Raw genomic sequence first — 19,926 nt, forward strand, 5'->3', positions numbered from 1 at the left:
GGGAGCGAGAGAGAACTTTGTAATCTCCAGCAGCGTCGGCCGGTTTATCATTGTCATCAGAGACCTCCTCGAGGTCCTGATCCACATCTGCCACATCCTTTGAGCGAGAAGAAGGCTCCTTAGAATCCGGCAATGGCAAATCAAAGGAATCGTCCTGCAAAAGATGGCTTGCATCCTGGAGCTCAGCGCTAGAAGAGTCCTTGGAACGAGAGGCAGTATCGTCCCGAAGAGGCAGGCTGGTATCGTCCTGACGCCGAGAACGAGAGGCAGTATCGTTCTGGCGCCGTGAGCGAGAGGCGGTATCGATAGTCCTGGCGTCGTGAACGAGAGGCGGTATCGTCATGGCGTCGTGAACGAGAGGCGGTATCGTCCAGGTGTCGAGAACGAGGGGCGGTATCGTCCTGGCGTCGTTAACGAGAGGCGGTATCGTCCTGGCGTCGTTAACGAGAGGCGGTATCGTCCTGGCGTAGTGAAAGAGAGGCGGTATCGTCCTGGCGTAGTGAACGAGAGGCGGTATCGTCCTGGCGTAGTGAACGAGAGGCGGTATCGTCCTGGTATCGTGAACGGGAGGCGGTATCGTCCTGGCATCGAGAACGAGAGGCAGTATCGTCCTGGCATCGAGAACGAGAAGCAGTATAGTTCTGGCATCAAGAACGAGAGATAATATCGTCCTGGTATTGAGAACGAGAAACCGTATCGTCCTGGTATCGTGAAGAAGTATCGCCTTGCGAAAGCGCACATTCATCATCCTAGCGCAGAGAGGGAGAAGTTTTCTTAAGGGAAGAACTCCGTTCTCTCTTAGAAGTAGACTTCTTAATAGGTAACGAGTCGTCTTTACGTCTATCAGACTGGGCGTGAGGGCGGCTAAATGCTTGCACTAACGTAAAAAGTTGTTCCTGCATGACAGACATAAAGGATTTAGCAACATCAGTTGGGTCTTGCGGTCCCGAAGGGGAGGGTTGACAAATAACACTCGTAGAAGGGGGAGGATCTTCGGCTGTAAAATCCTGACTTGCAGGCTTAGGCTTCGCCCTTTACACAGGCACGGACGAAATCGTCCTCCGACGGACAAGGTTCATAGCTTCTAGAACCGGGAGAGAAAGAACGAGACAGTTCGTCGCGGTTCCATCTCCTCTTAGTAGGTCTTGACGCTTCAAACTTCCATTTACGTCTGGGCGAATTCGGAAAAGAAATTAACACATCCGACACGTCTTTTCCGTGACGGTCAAGAACAGCCTGGGAATCGGCAACAGGGCTGTCTGAGGCGACGGCTGACCGAGGGTACGTACCTCTCACCCCCTTTCGGTTGTCGACGTACCTTCTCCCTTGGTCCTGGGAGCTTGGTAGAGGTCTAGGCCTAGGGTAATGACAGGTTCGGTCAGTCGCCACCTCCACTGCAATAACACAAGCACTTTCACTATTCTTACCTTTAAAGGCCTCCAGTTGTTCTTTAATGGCCTTCAACTCGGCAGCCAAACTAGCGTACCGAGGGTCATCCGCAGATACGGATCCTGTAAGAGGATCAACTTCCAAAGAGGAATCAATTATAGGTTCAAAAGATAAATCTACACTAAGTTCGTCTTCCTTACCACTAACAGACTTAGATTTAGACCTAGAAGTCTCCTAACTCTATCGAGTTCTAGTTTACGCACATAGCGCTTCATAATCAACCAATCCTTTTCATCCAAAACTTTACATTCCCCACACCTATTATTAAGGGCACATTCAAAACCCCTACAATTCAAACACACTGTGTGAAGGTCTACCGCCATTTTCGGTAGTCTCACCTTACATTCCTCATTCGCACAGACACTGTAATGACTTTTTCACTCATAATGAAAACAGCAAAAAAGCAAAGAAATAACAAAAACACGATTGCCAAATCCCCAAATCAGAGTACTTCTCCAAATAGCAGACTGGTACAGCGATACAGGGAAAGCGAAGAAAAACTCTTAAAGACGGACCAACGTGTTGTCGATCCGGCCGGCAGAGATGAACTGAAGAACAGAAAACGGGAATGATTCCTCGTACCACCCTTTAACAGGTGTAACCACCCAACCACCACAAGGCGGTTGCCGCGTTTAGAAAAATTCTGCCGAAATATGTTATTTTCATTAGTAAAATAAATTTTTGAATATACTTACCCGATGATCATGTAGCTGTCAACTCCGTTGCCCGACAGAAATCTACGGTCGGGATACGCCAGCGATCGCTTATACAGGTGGGGGTATACTCACCAGCGCCATCTGTGGTCAGGTACTCCAGTACTTCTTGTCAACAAGACCTCAATTTTCTCCTCGGTCCACTGGTTCTCTATGGGGAGGAAGGGCGGGTCATTTAAATCATGATCATCGGGTAAGTATATTCAAAAATTTATTTTACTAATGAAAATAACATTTTTCAATATTAATCTTACCCGATGATCATGTAGCTGATTCACACCCAGGGTGGTGGGTGGAGACCAGTATACATGTTAACAAAGAAGCTAAGTATCCCGTATTTCATTTTTATTAGTTATTCAAAATAACAATAAAAAATAAATAAGTACCTGGTAAGGAAGTCGACTTGAACCATTACTCTGCCTTTAATAAGTACGTCTTCCTTACTGAGCGTAGCGGTCCTCTTAGGATGCTGAACGACTCTTAGGTGGCTGAAGTATAAAGGGCTGCAACCCATACTAAAGGACCTCATCACAACCTCTAACCTAGGCGCTTCTCAAGAAAGAATTGACCACCCGCCAAATCAACCAGGATGCGGAAGGCTTCTTAGCCGACCGTACAACCCAAAAACAACAATAAAAGCAATCAAGAGAAAGGTTAAAAAGGTTATGGGATTATGGGAATGTAGTGGCTGAGCCCTCACCTACTACTGCACTCGCTGCTACGAATGATCCCAGGGTGTAGCAGTTCTCGTAAAGAGACTGGACATCTTTGAGATAGAATGATGCGAACACTGACTTGCTTCTCCAATAGGTTGCATCCATAACACTCTGCAGAGAACGGTTCTGTTTGAAGGCCACTGAAGTAGCCACAGCTCTCACTTCATGTGTCCTTACCTTCAGTAAAGCAAGGTCTTCTTCCTTCATATGAGAATGAGCTTCTCTAATCAGAAGCCTGATGTAGTAAGAAACTGCGTTCTTAGACATTGGTAGCGAAGGCTTCTTAACAGCACACCATAAGGCTTCTGATTGTCCTCGTAAAGGTTTTGACCTTTTCAGATAGTACCTAAGAGCTCTGACTGGGCAAAGTACTCTCTCCAGTTCGTTACCCACCAAGTTGGATAGGCTAGGGATCTCGAACGATTTAGGCCAAGGACGTGAAGGAAGCTCGTTTTTAGCCAAAAAACCGAGCTGCAAGGAACATGTAGCCGTTTCCGATGTGAAACCTATGTTCCTGCTGAAGGCGTGGATCTCACTTACTCTCTTAGCTGTTGCTAGGCATACTAGGAAAAGAGTTTTTAATGTGAGGTCCTTGAAAGAGGCTGATTGGAGCGGTTCAAATCTAGATGACATCAGGAACCTTAGGACCACGTCTAGATTCCAGCCTGGAGTGGACAACCGACGTTCCTTAGAGGTCTCAAAAGACCTAAGGATGTCCTGCAGATCTTTGTTGGAGGAAAGATCCAAGCCTCTGTGGCGGAAAACCGCTGCCAACATACTTCTATAACCCTTGATCGTAGGAGCTGATAGGGATCTAACGTTCCTTAGATGTAACAGGAAGTCAGCAATCTGGGTTACAGTGGTACTGGTTGAGGAAACTGCATTGGCCTTGCACCAGGTTCTGAAGACTTCCCATTTAGATTGATAGACTCTGAGAGTGGATGTCCTCCTAGCTCTAGCAATCGCTCTGGCTGCCTCCTTCGAAAAGCCTCTAGCTCTTGAGAGTCTTTCGATAGTCTGAAGGCAGTCAGACGAAGAGCGTGGAGGCTTGGGTGTACCTTCTTTACGTGAGGTTGACGCAGAAGGTCCACTCTTAGAGGAAGAGTCCTGGGAACGTCGACCAGCCATTGCAGTACCTCTGTGAACCATTCTCTCGCGGGCCAGAGGGGAGCAACCAACGTCAGCCGTGTCCCTTTGTGAGAGGCGAATTTCTGAAGTACCCTGTTGACAATCTTGAACGGCGGGAATGCATACAGGTCGAGATGGGACCAATCCAGCAGAAAAGCATCCACGTGAACTGCTGCCGGGTCTGTCCAATGTCGCACCCCAGCCCGAGTCTGATGCGTCCGAGAAGAGATGGTGGTCGGGGGTCTGAACAGCTAACGAAAGACCTTCCTTGAGAAGAATGCTGTTCTTCCACCACGTTAGAGTAGACCTCATCTCTTCGGAAACAGGAATTGAGACTGTCTCTAGCGTCATGTCCTTGATCCAGTGAGCAGGCAGATGATACTGAAGGGGGGCGGAGGTGGAGTCTCCCTAACTCGATGAACAGGGCCAGCGATGAAAGTGTCCCTGTTAGACTCATCCACTGCCTTACTGAGCATCGGCTCCTTCTCAGCATGCTCAGGATGCACTCTAGGGCTTGGTTGATCCTTGGGGCCGACGGAAAAGCCCGAAAAGCTCGACTCTGAATCTCCATACCCAGGTAAACAATGGTCTGGGATGGGACGAGCTGGGACTTCTCTAAATTGACCAGGAGGCCCAGTTCCTTGGTCAGATCCATAGTCCATCTGAGATTCTCCAGACAGCGACGACTTGTGGGAGCTCTTAAAAGCCAGTCGTCTAAATAGAGGGAGGCTCTGATGTCTGCCAAGTGAAGGAATTTCGCAATATTCCTCATCAGTCGCGTAAACACAAGAGGTGCCGTGCTTAGGCCAAAACACAGGGCTTGGAACTGGTACACAACCTTTCCATAGACGAATCTCAGGAAAGGTTGGGAGTCTGGGTGGATGGGGACGTGAAAGTATGCGTCTTTCAGGTCTAACGAGACCATCCAGTCCTCCTGCCTGACCGCTGCTAGGACCGACTTCGTCGTCTCCATAGTGAACGTCTGCTTGGTGACATAAGCATTGAGCGCACTGACGTCCAGCACCGGTCTCCAACCTCCTGTCTTCTTGGCTACCAGGAAGAGACGGTTGTAAAAGCCCGGGGATTGATGGTCCCGGACTATGACCACTGCCTCCTTGTGTAGCAAGAGCGACACCTCTTGTTGCAACGCTAGCCTCTTGTCCTTCTCCTTGTAGTTGGGAGAGAGGTTGATGGGAGATGTAGCTAGAGGGGGATTGCGGCAGAACGGAATTCTGTATCCCTCCCTCAGCCACTTCACAGACTGAGCGTCTGCACCTCTGCTCTCCCAAGCTTGCCAGAAGGTCTTGAGTCTGGCTCCTACAGCTGTCTGGAGAGGAGGGAAGTCAAAACTTGCCTCTTGTGGACTTGGAACCCTTCTTGGACTTGCCACGGTTACTGTCTGCACGGGTACCTCCTCTGCTGGAGGTTCTGCCACGAAAGGGTGGGATGAACCTGGAAGCAGGAGTATCAACTGCTAGAGGGCGGTAAGGTTTAGTCACGGAAGGTAAGGTCTTAGCCTTACGTGCAGAAGAAGCCATGAGGTCATGCGTATCCTTCTGGAGAAGAGAGGCAGTCATCCCCTTAATTAATTCCTCCGGAAACAGACACTTGGACAGAGGAGCAAAAAGTAACTCTGACCTCTGGCAAGGGGTGATACCAGCAGATAAGAAGGAGCACAGATGTTCCCTTTTCTTGAGGACCCCTGATACATAAGAAGCCGCAAGCTCGCCAGACCCATCCCGTATTGCCTTGTCCATGCTGGACATGATCAGCATGGCTGAGTCCTTGTCAGAAGGGGCAGTCTTCCTGCTTAAGGCTCCCAGACACCAATCGAGGAAGTTGAATATCTCGAAGGCACGAAAGACTCCCCTTAACAAGTGATCAAGATCTGTAGAGGACCAGCAGATCTTCGAACGTCTCATAGCCAACCTGCGGGGAGAGTCAACCAGACTTGAGAAGTCGGCCTGGGCAGAGGCAGGAACCCCCAAGCCAGGTTCCTCTCCCGTGGCATACCAGACGCCCGACTTAGAAGCCAGCTTGGGAGGAGGAAACACAAAAGAGGTCCTTCCCAGTTGCTTCTTGGACTGCAACCAATCCCCCATAACCCTCAAAGCTCTCCTTGAAGATCTGGCAAGAACAAGCTTGGTGAAGGCAGGCGCAGTAGACTGCATGCCCAGAGCAAACTCGGAGGGAGGAGAACGAGGGGTTGCAGACACAAAGTGTTCAGGGTACAACTCTCTGAACAAAGCAAGGACTTTGCGGAAGTGTAAGGAGGGTGGCGAAGACTTGTGTCCTTCAACATCCGAAAGAGGATCAAGATGAGCAGCTTCATCCTCAGAAGCCTCCTCACCCGACAGTTGAGTTGTAAGAGGCAAAGGCAGAGCAGCAAGCTGAACGGCTGAATCCTGCAGAACGGGTGCATGCGTACCTGCGGATCCATCATCATGCCTCTGCTGGACAGACTGTGAGCTGGCAACAACAAAAGCAGAGGGCCGGTGTGAGGGAGGGTCTGCGGTGGGTTGAGGAGCATGCGGTGTGGTATGCAGAGCATGCTGTGAGGCATGCGGCTCATGCTGCATGGCATGCGGCTCATGCTGCATGGGATGCGGCTCATGCTGCATGGTATGCGGCTCATGCTGCATGGCATGCGGCTCATGCTGCATGGGATGAGGCTCATGCTGCATGGTATGAGGCTCATGCTGCATGGAATGCAGCTCATGCTGTAAGGTCTGCAGAGCATGCTGCATGGGCTGAGGACAGCGCAACTGTGGAGGTGCTCTCACAGGAGGAGGGATGATAACCTTCTCTGCCTGATAATCCTGCATAAAAGCCGCAAGCTGAGACTGCATAATCTGCAGCATGGACCACTTAGGGTCTACTGTGGTTGGAGCAGAGGCCTGTTGAGGGACCACTCTACCTCTCTTGGGAGGTGTGCAGTCATCCGATGACTGCGGCGAGTCCGAACTGACCCAGTGGCTACACCTGGGCCGTTGGACTAGCTCTGAAGGGACTTTACGCTTAAGCGGTCGTGAGACCTTAGTCCACCGTTTCCTCCTGGAAACCTCTTCCACAGACGAGGAATGTAAGGGCTCATTCGTCTGGGAGTGGAAGGGACGATCCTTAGCAGATACGTCCGCAACCACTGAGGATACATCTGTGCGCCGATCAAGGCCTGCCGAACCCTTTGGTCCTTCGACATTGCTTCTCCCCTGGGCTTGGGAGCTTGCAAGAGGTCCCGGACTGGGCGGACGACTGGCACGCACAGATGTATCCTCATGCGCAACACTGACACTGACACTATGCACAGCACTTGCACTAACACTTCCCACTGCACTCTTCGCTTTCAGCTCTCTGACATCCGCCAAGAGCTGATTGCGGTCACTAACCAACGACTCCACCTTATCACCGAGAGCCTGAATGGCACGCAACATATCAGCCATTGCAGGCTGAGCACTCGTAGCAGGTTCGGGGGTCACCACCACAGGGGAAGGAAAAGGTTGAGGGGCATGGGGAGAGGAAATATCCAAAGAGCGAGAAGAACTCCTCCTATCTCTCTCCTTCTCTAACCTACGAGTATATCTGAGGAATTCATTAAAATCGAATTCCGAAAGCCCAGCACATTCCCCACATCGATCTTCCAATTGACAGGATTTTCCCCTACAATTGGAACATACGGTGTGAGGATCAACAGAGGCCTTCGGAAGACGCCTATTACAAGTCCTAACACTACATCGCCTGTATTTAGGAACTTGGGAATGGTCAGACATCTTGAATTTAGAAGTAGTCAAAGGGGAAATTCCAAAGTAAGCAAAGATCGTTAACCAATGAATCAATTTAATACCAAAAGCTTGCTAAGCTAAGGCTAAAGCTTCCTGTACAGCGAAGGCTAAAATTTCAGAGCAAATACTTCACCAAATCGTGAACGAAAGACTCCAAAATCAACAGCGTATCCATGTAGGTCTTGCCGGTGGCACGACAGAGGAAAAATTGAGGTCTTGTTGACAAGAAGTACTGGAGTACCTGACCACAGATGGCGCTGGTGAGTACACCCCCACCTGTATAAGCGATCGCTGGCGTATCCCGACCGTAGATTTCTGTCGGGCAACGGAGTTGACAGCCACATGATCATCGGGTAAGATTAATATTGAAAAAGAGATTATTAGCTATGTACTGTATATATAACTGCCAGGTAAGTTCTATTCATAAAAACTATTATTGGAAGTATTATATTCAAACCATACTGATTTAATTGTTTTAAAGGATGTTTGGCTAAAACTCTATAAATGTGTTAGATCACTGATTAAAGTACCAATAATTCCTACTACTGTGTTGTTATAGCCAACCAGTTCTATCATGCTAGTCCATATTTATAAATGGAATGTTTGTGGTGTTTTGTACACGTGCTAGGCGGTATATTATTATTATTATTATTACTATCCAAGCTACAACCCTAATTGGAAAAGCAAGATGCTATAAGCCCAGGGGCTCCAATAGGGAAAAATAGCCCAGTGAGGAAAGGAAATAAGGAAATAAATAACTGAAGAGAACAAATTAACAATAAATCATTCTAAAAAAAGTAATGTCAAAAGAGATATATCATATATAAACTATTAACAACGTCAACAACAAAAATGTCATATATAAACTATAAAAAGACTCATGTCCGTCTGGTCAACAAAAAAGCATTTGCTCCAACTTTGAACTTTTGAAGTTCTACTGATTCAACAACCCGATTAGGAAGATCATTCCACAACTTGGTAACAGCAGGAATAAAACTTCTAGAGTACTGCGTAGTATTGAGTCTTATGATGGAGAAGGCCTGGCTATTAGAATTAACTGCCTGCCTAGTATTACGAACAGGGTAGAATTGTCCAGGGAGATCTGAATGTAAAGGATGGTCAGAGTTATGAAAAATCTTATGCAACATGCATAATGAACTAATTGATCGACGGTGCCAGAGATTAATATCTAGATCAGGAATAAGAAATTTAATAGACCGTAAGTTTCTGTCCAACAAATTAAGATGAGAATCAGCAGCTGAAGACCAGACAGGAGAACAATACTCAAAACAAGGTAGAATAAAAGAATTAAAACACTTCTTCAGAATAGATTGATCACCGAATATCTTAAAAGACTTTCTCAATAAGCCAGTTTTTTGTGCAATTGAAGAAGACACAGACCTTATATGTTTCTCAAAAGTAAATTTGCTGTCAAGAATCACGCCTAAAATTTTGAAAGAGTCATACAAATTTAAAGAAACATTATCAATACTGAGATCCGGATGCTGAGGAGCCACCGTCCTTGACCTACTTACAATCATACTTTGAGTTTTGTTAGGATTCAACTTCATACCCCATAATTTGCACCATGCACTAATTTTAGCTAAATCTCTATTAAGGGATTCACCAACCCCAGATCTACATTCAGGGGATGGAATTGATGCAAAGAGAGTAGCATCATCTGCATATGCAACAAGCTTATTTTCTAGGCCAAACCACATGTCATGTGTATATAGTATGAAAAGTAATGGGCCAAGAACACTACCCTGTGGAACACCGGATATCACATTCCTATACTCACTATGGTGCCCATCAACAACAACTCTTTGAGATCTACTACTTAAAAAATCAATAATAATGCTAAGAAACGACCCACCCACTCCCAACTGTTTCAGTTTGAAAACAAGGGCCTCATGATTAACACGGTCAAAGGCAGCACTATCTTAGCAATCCATGTTTGCCAACGGTTATACTCGTGTAAGCAGATGAGCATCTTAGAAGTAATGAGAGCTTTGGGTGTAGAGGAAATGCCCCCAAAATCTCTAAGTCACTGGCAGCAGGGTGACTGATTGGGTTGAAGGTGATGGACAAACTGTCTCTTCAGCTTTTGCTCCTGATCCTGGCAGTTGATCTTACTAGCATTAGTATGAACCAGCAGAGATCACTTGTCTTAGTTAGATAGGCACTACACATCACAAGGAACATGCTATCCTTTGAAGTATCTAGCCAATGAATCCTCTATGGATTTAATCAGTCATGGAAAAAGAAGAATGCAGAATGGCCCCTAGTCCTGGGCGCAGAAGGGTGCTAAGAATCTCCCGGTTTACAAATACTAGAGAAAAATTTAAAATTGGTAATTGGAATGTTGGAACCATGAATCAGATTGGGAAGTTACAGCAAGTGGAGAGTGAATTCATGAAATATAGTTTGGATATCTTGTCCTTAAGTGAAACACGTTATACGGGGACTGGTAAGGAAACTTTAAACCAAGGCAATATATATACAGTATATACTCAGGAAGATCAGATGGAGTTGGAAGAGAAAGGTTAGGAAATGATGATGACACTAAGAGCAGAGAAGGCATTAACCGAGTGGAGAGCTGTAAATAGTAGATTGTTACTTGCAAAGTTCAAATCAAAGCAGTGCAATGTGAGTATTATAGTTTGCTATGCCCCAACAAATGATTCCCCTGAAGAAAGGAAAGATGAATACAAGTACTATGAAGAACTGCAGAGTGTAATAGATGAGATACCTGAGAGAGAGATGAAAATTGTGATTGGCGATTTCAATGCTAAAGTTGGAAGAAATAATCAAGGGATAGAAAATGTGATGGGTGTCGAGGGTCTTGGCAAAGTTGCAAATGAAATGAAGCATTTAAGTTTCTGTTCAGAAAACAATCTTGTCATTGGAGGTACTCTTTTTCAACACAAGAACATCCACAAGTACACATGGACTTCACCATGTGGCATTTACAAAAATCAGATAGATCACATTGCCATAAATATAGAAAGGAGGAGGATTCTGAGAAATGCAAGAAGCTATAGAGGTGCCGATATTGGTAGTGATCACCAGATCCTCATTGCTACTCTGAAATTAAAACTGAAAGCACCCTACAGATAGATGGATACAATATCTTTTAGAAGAAGAGCACAGAGAAATATTTGCTGTTGAATGTTGGAATTGATCTGCAGTCTTAGAAACTGAGAGATGAAGAACAGACATTCAATGAAGAATATATATCAGTCAGTTGGTAGTGAAGTCTTGGAGAATGCAGTTACAAGGAAAAATGATACTTGGAATACTATAAGGAGACAAAGACAGAAATTGATTGTTGAAAGTTTTTGAGGAAGTAATGAAAATGACAAGGTAGAGCATGCTAATTATTCCAGTATTGACTGTGAGGTCAAAAGAAAAGCCAGAAATAACTAGAGAGAATATTTAGACAGTAAAGCAGATGAGAGTCACTATTCTGTGAATTCAGGAACTGGCCATGGTGTAATAATTGCTCATAGAATTATTAATGAAATCTCGACTGGGGCAAAGAAGCAGCAGCATATACCCATCAAAAAGAGAGATGGCTCCGTTATAGCAACAGAAGATGAAGAAAGACAACGTTGGATGGAAAATTTTAGTGAAGTTATGAATAGTAGATATGAAGGGAATAATTTGCTTGATATACCTGAAGCTGATGAAGACCTTTATGTACCCATGAATGAATTCAGTGTGTTTGAAGTTGAAGCTATCCTCAAAAAACTAAAGAAATAGAAAGCCCCAGGATACGATGGAATAACTGCCGAGATGATACTGGCCAAAAATGAAGCGACTCCCAGACTGCGTAGCATGAAGAGGCAAAACCTGATGAATGGGAGGAGTGTTGGTGAAGAAAAAAAGAAAAAAAACACCTGACTGATTGCAATAATTACAGAGTCATAACACTTACGTCAGTTGTATTGAAAATATATATTATGCTTATTCTAAAGAGACTGGAGAGAAAGATTGATGAAAAGCAGAGATGTACAGGCAGGATTTATAATAGGTATAAGTTGCACGGACCAAATTTTGATTTTGAGACATGTTGTACAGCAATAAGTAGAATATAGAAATCCCCTTTTGGTGGCATTTGTGAACTATAAAAATGCCTTTGTTAGTCCTGCTTTATTATGGAATTCCACTTAAATATGTAAATTTGATTAAGTGTTCATGAGAATATTAAGTGCAGGTTAATGTTGAAGGACTCATCAAATTAATTTCCAGTGAACAGTAGAGTACTCCAAGGGAATGTGTTGTCACCTATGCTGTTTATCCTCCTCATGCATTTTGTAATGTGTAGAACAGTCAAGAGATGGTGGAGAAGGTTTGGACTGGATTGGCGATAGGAATTTAGCAGACCTAGAGTAGGCTGACGATGCTGTCCTTGTTAGCAGAACACCACAGGATTTGCCATGCTTGCTTACGAGAATGCATGAAATATCCAAGGTTAGGCTGAAGATTAATAGAAGAGAGACAGATGAGAACAGAATATGTAATGGAAGATGAAATATCATTGGAAGGAGAAAGGATTAATAAAGTATTTAGGAACTGATCTCCAATACAGGGTCTTTAGAATTAGAGTTTAAAGATTGAAGAAAACCTAGCATGGCTAAGTTAAGTCAAATTTGGAAATCAAATTGCCTGAAATTACATATAAAAATCAGACTATCAGTTTAGTGAGATTGGTGTTACTGTATGCACACGAGAGTCATGGTATGACAATGAGACAACCTCCAATAGATTTAGTAGATTTAAGGACAAAGCCTTCAGAAGGATATTGGGAGTTAAATGGCAGGACAGGATTAGAAATAAAACTATAAGAAAGATTACTCGAGTACCAAATGTGGACGAGATCATGATGAGGGGTAGATGGAGATGGTTTGGGCATGCTCTTTGCACTCCCCAAGAGAGATTAGTTCACCAAACATTCAGCTGGGCTCCACAAGGGACTAGAAGAGTTAGAAGACCCAGGCCTACATGGCTGAGGACTATAGAGCGCAAAGTACGAGATGATGAATGTAGAAGTATTAAATTAAAAGCTCAAGATAGAGACGACTGGCAAAATCTAACCGAGGCCCTTTGCGTCAATAGGCTTAGGAGGAGATGAAGATGATACTGTATTTTTAGTTTTTGAAGTCACGAATGTTTACCAATTTTACAGGGTTGTACAAAACTTCATAGAAGGTTGGGGAATTTTCATGAGCATTGCAAAATTTTAATCATCTACAGTGATAAATTTTTAAGTACTGTAATTACTAGGTTAGTTATGATTTATATTTATCTGATAGATGCAAGCCAAAATCTGAAATACATAAGACTTGTTGGAATGGATTTCCACACACTCATAAGGTTTTCACTTAATTTGTAATAGCGAGCTTTATAAAGCATCTGTTAGTGTGTTCTCTAGACATATGGAATGCATCAGAGATATCAAATGTTGAGTTAAAGTCAAAATGATTAGCTGTAATAGTTATTTTTCTCTTCACTGTTGAACTATTTGTTTATTTCTTTCTCAGGTTTTCTGTGTTACTTCACATACAGCTTAAACCACAGTGTTCTTGGAGAACGAGAAATTGTGACTCGACGTAGTCCAGTGTCAGAGGTTATTAATTTAGAGCCTTTGACACCACCAACTCTCTCCCCAACCCTTCTACAGACTTCTCCACAGTTATTACAAGATAGTGCTATTAATCCTCATTTCACTAGGGTTACTCAAGTTGATACAGTACTTATAACAAGGTGAACCAATATGTTTTACCCCATCATTCCTTGTGAATATTGAAAAGGGGAGAAGTTTAAATCGTTCTTTCATTCAGATTGACATGCTGAAACGAGAGAAATTCTTGCTTATAGAAAGTAGTAGTTTATCATAACACTGGTTAGAAACCCATTTTCTTATTGGAATGCTTCTTTTAAAATAAGCTACACTTCAGTACATGTACTTTTAGTTCAAAGTTACTCCTTAAACCTTCAGTAAATTGTTATGGTAAAAGTTTTAATTCCATATTTAGTCAAGTGATGGCAGAGCATGTAGTACAATTGGTTTAGGTTGTCCTTTTGTATTACCAGTGAACATTACATTAATCTTTTCCATTCTTAAATCCCATGCTTCTTTTTTTTTTGCACTTAATCATTTGCTACTACAAAGAATAAACAAAGCAGAAAACAAAATATTTGAGTAAAACCAAAGAAAAAGTGACAATTATTCTAACACTTTTTGGGTTGGTTATGCTATGTAAGTGTACAATCAAAAATACCAATTGCAATACCAGGTATATTTTATATCACCGAGCTATCTCAAGATAGTTTCCATAAGTATTCCATCCATCAACATTTGTTGGGACAAGTTTTATAAACTTTCATTTGTAACCTCCTTTATTTTCTGTGTGTTATGTGAAAAAGGGCATTACTGTACAGCATTTTGTACTATATGAAAATTTGAAGCACATAATTCAATCAGTAATTTTTCAACACTATTTCAAGTCATAATTTGTCAAATAATTATTTGTAAAATAATAAAGCAATAATAAAGGGATTTTGACGAAGGAAAAATCTATTTCTGGGGAGAGACCTGTGGCGCCCGGTGAAAAGAGTCCTTCTTATATACCTTTTCTGATAAAACCTTCCAATTATACCAGAGAAAGATAAAAGCATGGAATGCTGAGGTTACAACCCTCGCGCGAGCACCTTTAGGGTGTCGTGTATAAAGCAAAGGCGCGTGAAATCCACTATTCACAGGTTGTCTTCCATTTAGTTAATTCCTTCGTCAAAGGGATGGGCCGATACAAAGGCCCTTGCCAACCACCAGCGCCACACCACCCACGCCACGACGCGAGCGCCATCTGAACAACATCCTTCTGTATTGGCCATGATGGCTTGGAAAGGAAAGGGTGGGATTGTGTAAAATAAAGGGGAAGGGTTTCACCGGGCGCCACAGGTCTCTCCCCAGAAATAGATTTTTCCTTCGTCAAAATCCCTTTTCTGGGTCGATCTGTGGCGCCGGGTGAAAATGTACCAGAGAATGCCTTCCAAGCCCAACAATAACTAATTTAATGAGGGGAGAGAAACAACACCATGTAAAGAAAATCATAAATAATTAAGGTAAACAAACATGATAACAGGGAAGCCTCCGAGTATCAGAGGAAACATGCTACAAATCTGACATGGCTAAGAATATCCCAACCCTGTAACAACGGTAATCAATAATAGTTACAAACATAACCTAATATGTAATAAACTTAGGGCTAACGAACTACCAAGGAAGCGGCGTCGTGGTGCGAGTGGCGGGTAGGAGGGAGAAGAAAAGAGATGGATGAAAGGAAGAACAAAAGATCACTGGGGAGAGATACGGCTCCCAGCTGCAACTGTTGGGTATTTAAGAGCCTGTAAGTTCATTAGATAGTGGCGTTTGAAGACCATAGGAGATTCCCAACCCGTGAACTTTATAAGGTCATCAAAGTCCATCTTCTGGGGGAAATGATCCCGGATTGGCTTGTCAAACGAAGTATAGGATCTATAGCCTAATACCACGTATGGGAATGGTACCTCCTTGTTCCCTGATAAACAAGGGGCCAGACGATCGGGTAGCAGTCGTGGCTAAAAAGGCCCTGAGAGTGGTGACCGGACATAGAAAAGTATCTTGGAGAAGAGGAATAACTTTCCAAGGGGACCACCTATTTTGGGGGTTAACGGCCGAATCATATTGGCGAATTGTCGAGTCCCTTTTGACTGATTCGATGAAGAAATCGTTTTCCGGTTCAATGTTCGAGTCTCTACGAGCTGCCAACTTCCTGTAGTCCACAAAGTTAGGGTTTTGGACATCCTTGAGTAATCCGACACAGTGAGTTTGGAATACTCGGGTCAGTTTGAGGAACGGAATCCGGATGGGACGGAGTTTCCACTCGAGGAGGAGAGGAAACCAACTGTTCTTGGGCAGTGAGGTGGTACTAAAACCACTGCGCCCCGGAAGGAGCGCAGTCGGTGTTAAAGTTTTTAGAAGATTCACTGGGAGAGATAGGGAAATCTTCCTCTAATGGTTCCAATCCCGGGGTAATGCGTCCATGGCATGAGCCCGAGGGTCCAGGATTGGGGTCACATAACAAGGAAGTTTGTGATTGATCTGAGATGTGAATAGATCTACCTGGATGCCTGGAACGAACCTGAGTATCCACCGGAGTGAAATTCTGACTCCAGGGAACTCGTCCTGGATAGTGAGCCCGTTCTCACACCCTGGCCTCCCGCTAGGTGAGGTGCTGACAGGAACCAGTTCTTTTCTGTTGCCCAGGCGAAGAAAGTGACCAGGACCTGATTCAGGTTGGGTGACTTGGATCCTCCCCTGTTTCCGTAGTGTACCTCGTCTGTGCTGTCTGACACTACTCTGATGTGGGTCGACCTCGGAGGAGTCTCTCTCTTCAGGGTCAAGAACACTGTCATGGCTTCGAGAACATTGATATGGGACTGTTTCATGGCTAGTGACCAAGAACCTGAAACATCTGATGTTCGGAGAAATCCCCCCATCCACTTAGAGACACGGCTGAATGGAATGTCACTTGTGGAGGTGGGAATTGTAGAGGAACCGCTTTGGAGAGGTTCTTCGGTTCGGACCATGGGCGTAGTCTCATTTTCCCGACAGAGGGGATCTTCGAGACCTTGTCTTCTTATAGGTACTGTAGCTCTCTTTCTCCAAAATCGATTGATGTCTTGAGTTTGGCTTTTATTAGGAGATCTGTTACTGAAGTGAATTGGGAAAGGCCGAGGATACTTTCTAGGCTCTTTGGACACCTGTTTGTGCTTGAGAAATTCTTGATCTTGGAACCTATTCCTCTTACTTTTGGAAGGGAGAGACAACGTGTGCTTCGAAAGGTCCCACTGAATGGCTAACCATTCTAAGTGGCCTGATGGTCGCAGGCGAGACTTATGGAGATTGACCCGAAATCACAGGTTGTCGAGCGATCGAAGAAATTCCTTCGTAGCTCTGTTACCTTCTATGGCCGGCCGGGCCCAAATGAGCCAACCGGCCAGATAAGCAATGATCTGTATCTCTTGGTTCCTGAGTTGTTCTAACACTGCCTCTCCCAGTTTCGTGAATATCCTGGGATCAATGTTGAGGCCGAAGGGCATGTCTTGAACACAAAGGCTTTCCTGCTTAGGTGGAAACCCAGATAAGAAGAGAAGTTTCGAGCTATAGGCGCAAGCTAATAGCGGTCGGTAAGATCGACAGAGGTGGTGACGGTCCCACGGGGAAGTAAGGTCCATACCTAAGAGATAGTCGTTTGATTGCTTTTTCTTGAGTAACCCTGCGGTGTACTCTTTCAGGACGGGTGTGTATTTCTGGGAGAAGGTCACTGGCGGAGGAGGAGGACCTTGAGGCCATTTTCATCTCAAACCGTTAGAGACTATGCTATGATCCCACAGACCGAGTCCAATGGTCACGAAAGTGGTAAAGTCTTCCCTCTACCAGGACCACCGCGTTGTGAGGGAGTGAATCTAGGTCCTTCCCTTCTCCGAGCCCCCTTTTTTCTAGGTCCGCCTTGATGTCGGGACTGTCTTCTACTCCTGTAGCTTCCTCTCTGGTGTCCATGAAAGGAGCCTGAGGGTTCGGATCTAGGGCTGCATGCAGGCAAAACATCCCAACGGAGTTGGGCTGTGTACCTGGGGAATCAGTGAGGTAGACCACCTGATGATGGGGGGTCAGATACAAAATCGTCGAACCAGAGGAAGGCTGTGATGACGAGTGGGAAACCGACTATCAATTCCTGTCTGATAGAGGTCTCAGACAGAACGTACTTCCCACAACTGACCCGATCAGACCAACAAACGTGTAGGTCGAACTGGAAGGGCAGAGCCTGGAATTATCGTACCCCCCAGGCTGACAACATCCTGGTCCAGACAGATCGGGCCTGCCCTTTAGGAAATAATACCGTTACCTTCGGTACCTTGTCTAATCTAACCAAGGCAATCTCTTTCAACCGAACGAATCCGTTGAATGGGAATTCTAGTACCTGGGAGTAAAATCTAGGTCCCCCAGAGGGAGGACGTCTATGCCCTCCAGATTTATGGTACCACCTATATCCGAGTTCCTGAACGGCACTGACTCACCACCATAGCTTAGAGCTCGTCATAGCCCCTTGGATTTCCTTAGAATGTGTTGCTTTTAGCCGTCACCGTTTATGCAGGGTAACATGAACATTAGGATCCTTTAATGGTCCTAGGTCGGTGACGTAGGTAATTGCAAAGCTGAAGGCTCAAAACTCATCCCCACATACCTGCCCGTCCATGGGGTCGTTGTCCAACCTTAGAGAGGACACTCCGAGGAGATAGGGACCTCTAGATGGAGCATTCCTTCCCAACTTCGATACCCAAGGGTGGAGAGCCTCTCTTTGCAGGCCAGAGAGAATCATCATCATCCTGATGGGAACCATGCAGGCGAACCTTCTGTAACACAAAGGGGACATAAGTCTGGATGTTCCTTGAACTTTGGTTAGCGATCCTATTCACAGGCTGGGATCAGCTGTATACTCTTAAAAAGCCATTTTAAAGACAAGTTATTTAATGTATTATCTTCTGGGGTATAGTGCGACACTTGTATTCATGAAATGTGACACTGTTGGCGCATTCGCCACTGGGTGGAAATTTATTTCTATATGAACACTATGTTGTATGGATATTTATCCATATCTACAGTAGACATAGTTAGAATTGACTATGCATAAATATAGGCATAATTAATGTATTTCTATTTGAACACTATGTTGTATGGATATTTAGCCATATTTAGACAGTTAGGATTAAATATGCATAAATATAGGCATAATTAATTTAATTCTATTTGAACACGATGTTGTATGGATATTTATCCATATTTATACATAGTTAGGATTAAATACATGCATAAATATAGGCATAATTAATTTAATTCTATTTGAACACGATGTTGTATGGATATTTATCCATATTTATACATAGTTAGAATTAAATACATGCATAAATATAGGCATAGTTACGTTCATAAATAATAATTTTTTTTTTTTTTTTTTTTTTTTTTTTTTTTTTTTTTTTTTTTTTTTTTTTTTTTTTTTTTTTTTTTTTTTTTATACAGGTAAAACAAAAGATTGGCCACCCGTGGTCTGAGTGATCTCCGACTGTACCGGATCTCCGGTAACCATCCCCGGTACAAACAAAGGTCCGTCATAGTGACAACGTGAACCAGAGGAAATCTAATATTAACCTCAATGCTGATCGCCTGTACGATATCCGGTTAAGCCGGAGATTCGATGAAAAAGAATCGTAATGACGATATTGTGATAATTCATGAAAAAGGGTTCATACCCTGATTCTGAGCGTCTGATTGATCTCAGTTTGTACCGGAGAACCAGTGACAAAGGTCCGGCAACGTGAAAACGTGATCCTCATCGGTACGATAACATTCTCTAAAACTGAATGTCTGTGTTATCTCCAGTGAAGCCGGATATTCGATGAAAAAGGGACCGTAATAATGAAACTGTGAAATCCTCATCGGTATCACATTGTTAACTCCGGTTCTGGACGTCTGCTTGATCTCTGTTTGTATGGGAGATCCGGTAGCAAAGGCTAGTCCCCGTGAGATCGTGACCGTCACCGGTACGATACCATTAACCTCAATGAATGTTTGAGTTATCTCCAGCGTAGCCGGAGATTCGATGAAAAAAGGGGCCGGAAAGGTGTAATTGAGATCAAACATGACAAAGGTTCGTGTGCAAAAAGGTCTCAGCCGGAGTCTGAGTGCCGGATTTCACCGTTGCACTCCAAATATCTGACTAGTTCTCACCCAATGAGTATCCATTATAGCGGCGTATAACTCAAGGCGGAGCTAAACATAACTCAAGGCGGAGCTAAGGGTGTCGGTATAAATCGAACCCAATTAATGACTCATACACCAACGTTCCTACTAATAGTGTTAGCTATATTAACAGTAACCACATCAATAAAACGTGTATAACATTAAACGTACTATCATCAACTCTGATAATAAGAGGCCTGAATAACTCGTGAACGTATAAAAACGGAGAACGGGAAAATCACCTCCCTTACTCGAGCTAATAAACGAGCACCTTATGTTCTCACTCTCAAGGT

At 44.2% G+C, this 19,926-nt stretch overlaps 1 protein-coding gene across 3 annotated transcripts in view; it reads left to right on the top strand.

Annotated features, from left to right (window-relative positions):
• LOC137654543 (probable cationic amino acid transporter) overlaps positions 1-14,331 on the top strand; it is an 837,555-nt gene extending 823,224 nt beyond the window's left edge. For all 3 annotated transcript variants that reach the window (XM_068388280.1, XM_068388287.1, XM_068388273.1), the window contains exon 12: positions 13,332-14,331. In XM_068388280.1, coding sequence (XP_068244381.1) covers positions 13,332-13,558 — 227 coding nt within the window. In that variant the 3' untranslated portion in view covers positions 13,559-14,331. The remainder of the gene's footprint in view (positions 1-13,331) is intronic.
• The last annotated feature ends 5,595 nt before the right edge of the window (positions 14,332-19,926 follow it).

This window comes from Palaemon carinicauda, chromosome 1 (assembly GCF_036898095.1).
Source record: "Palaemon carinicauda isolate YSFRI2023 chromosome 1, ASM3689809v2, whole genome shotgun sequence".
In the NCBI taxonomy this organism is placed as follows: Eukaryota; Metazoa; Arthropoda; class Malacostraca; order Decapoda; family Palaemonidae; genus Palaemon; species Palaemon carinicauda.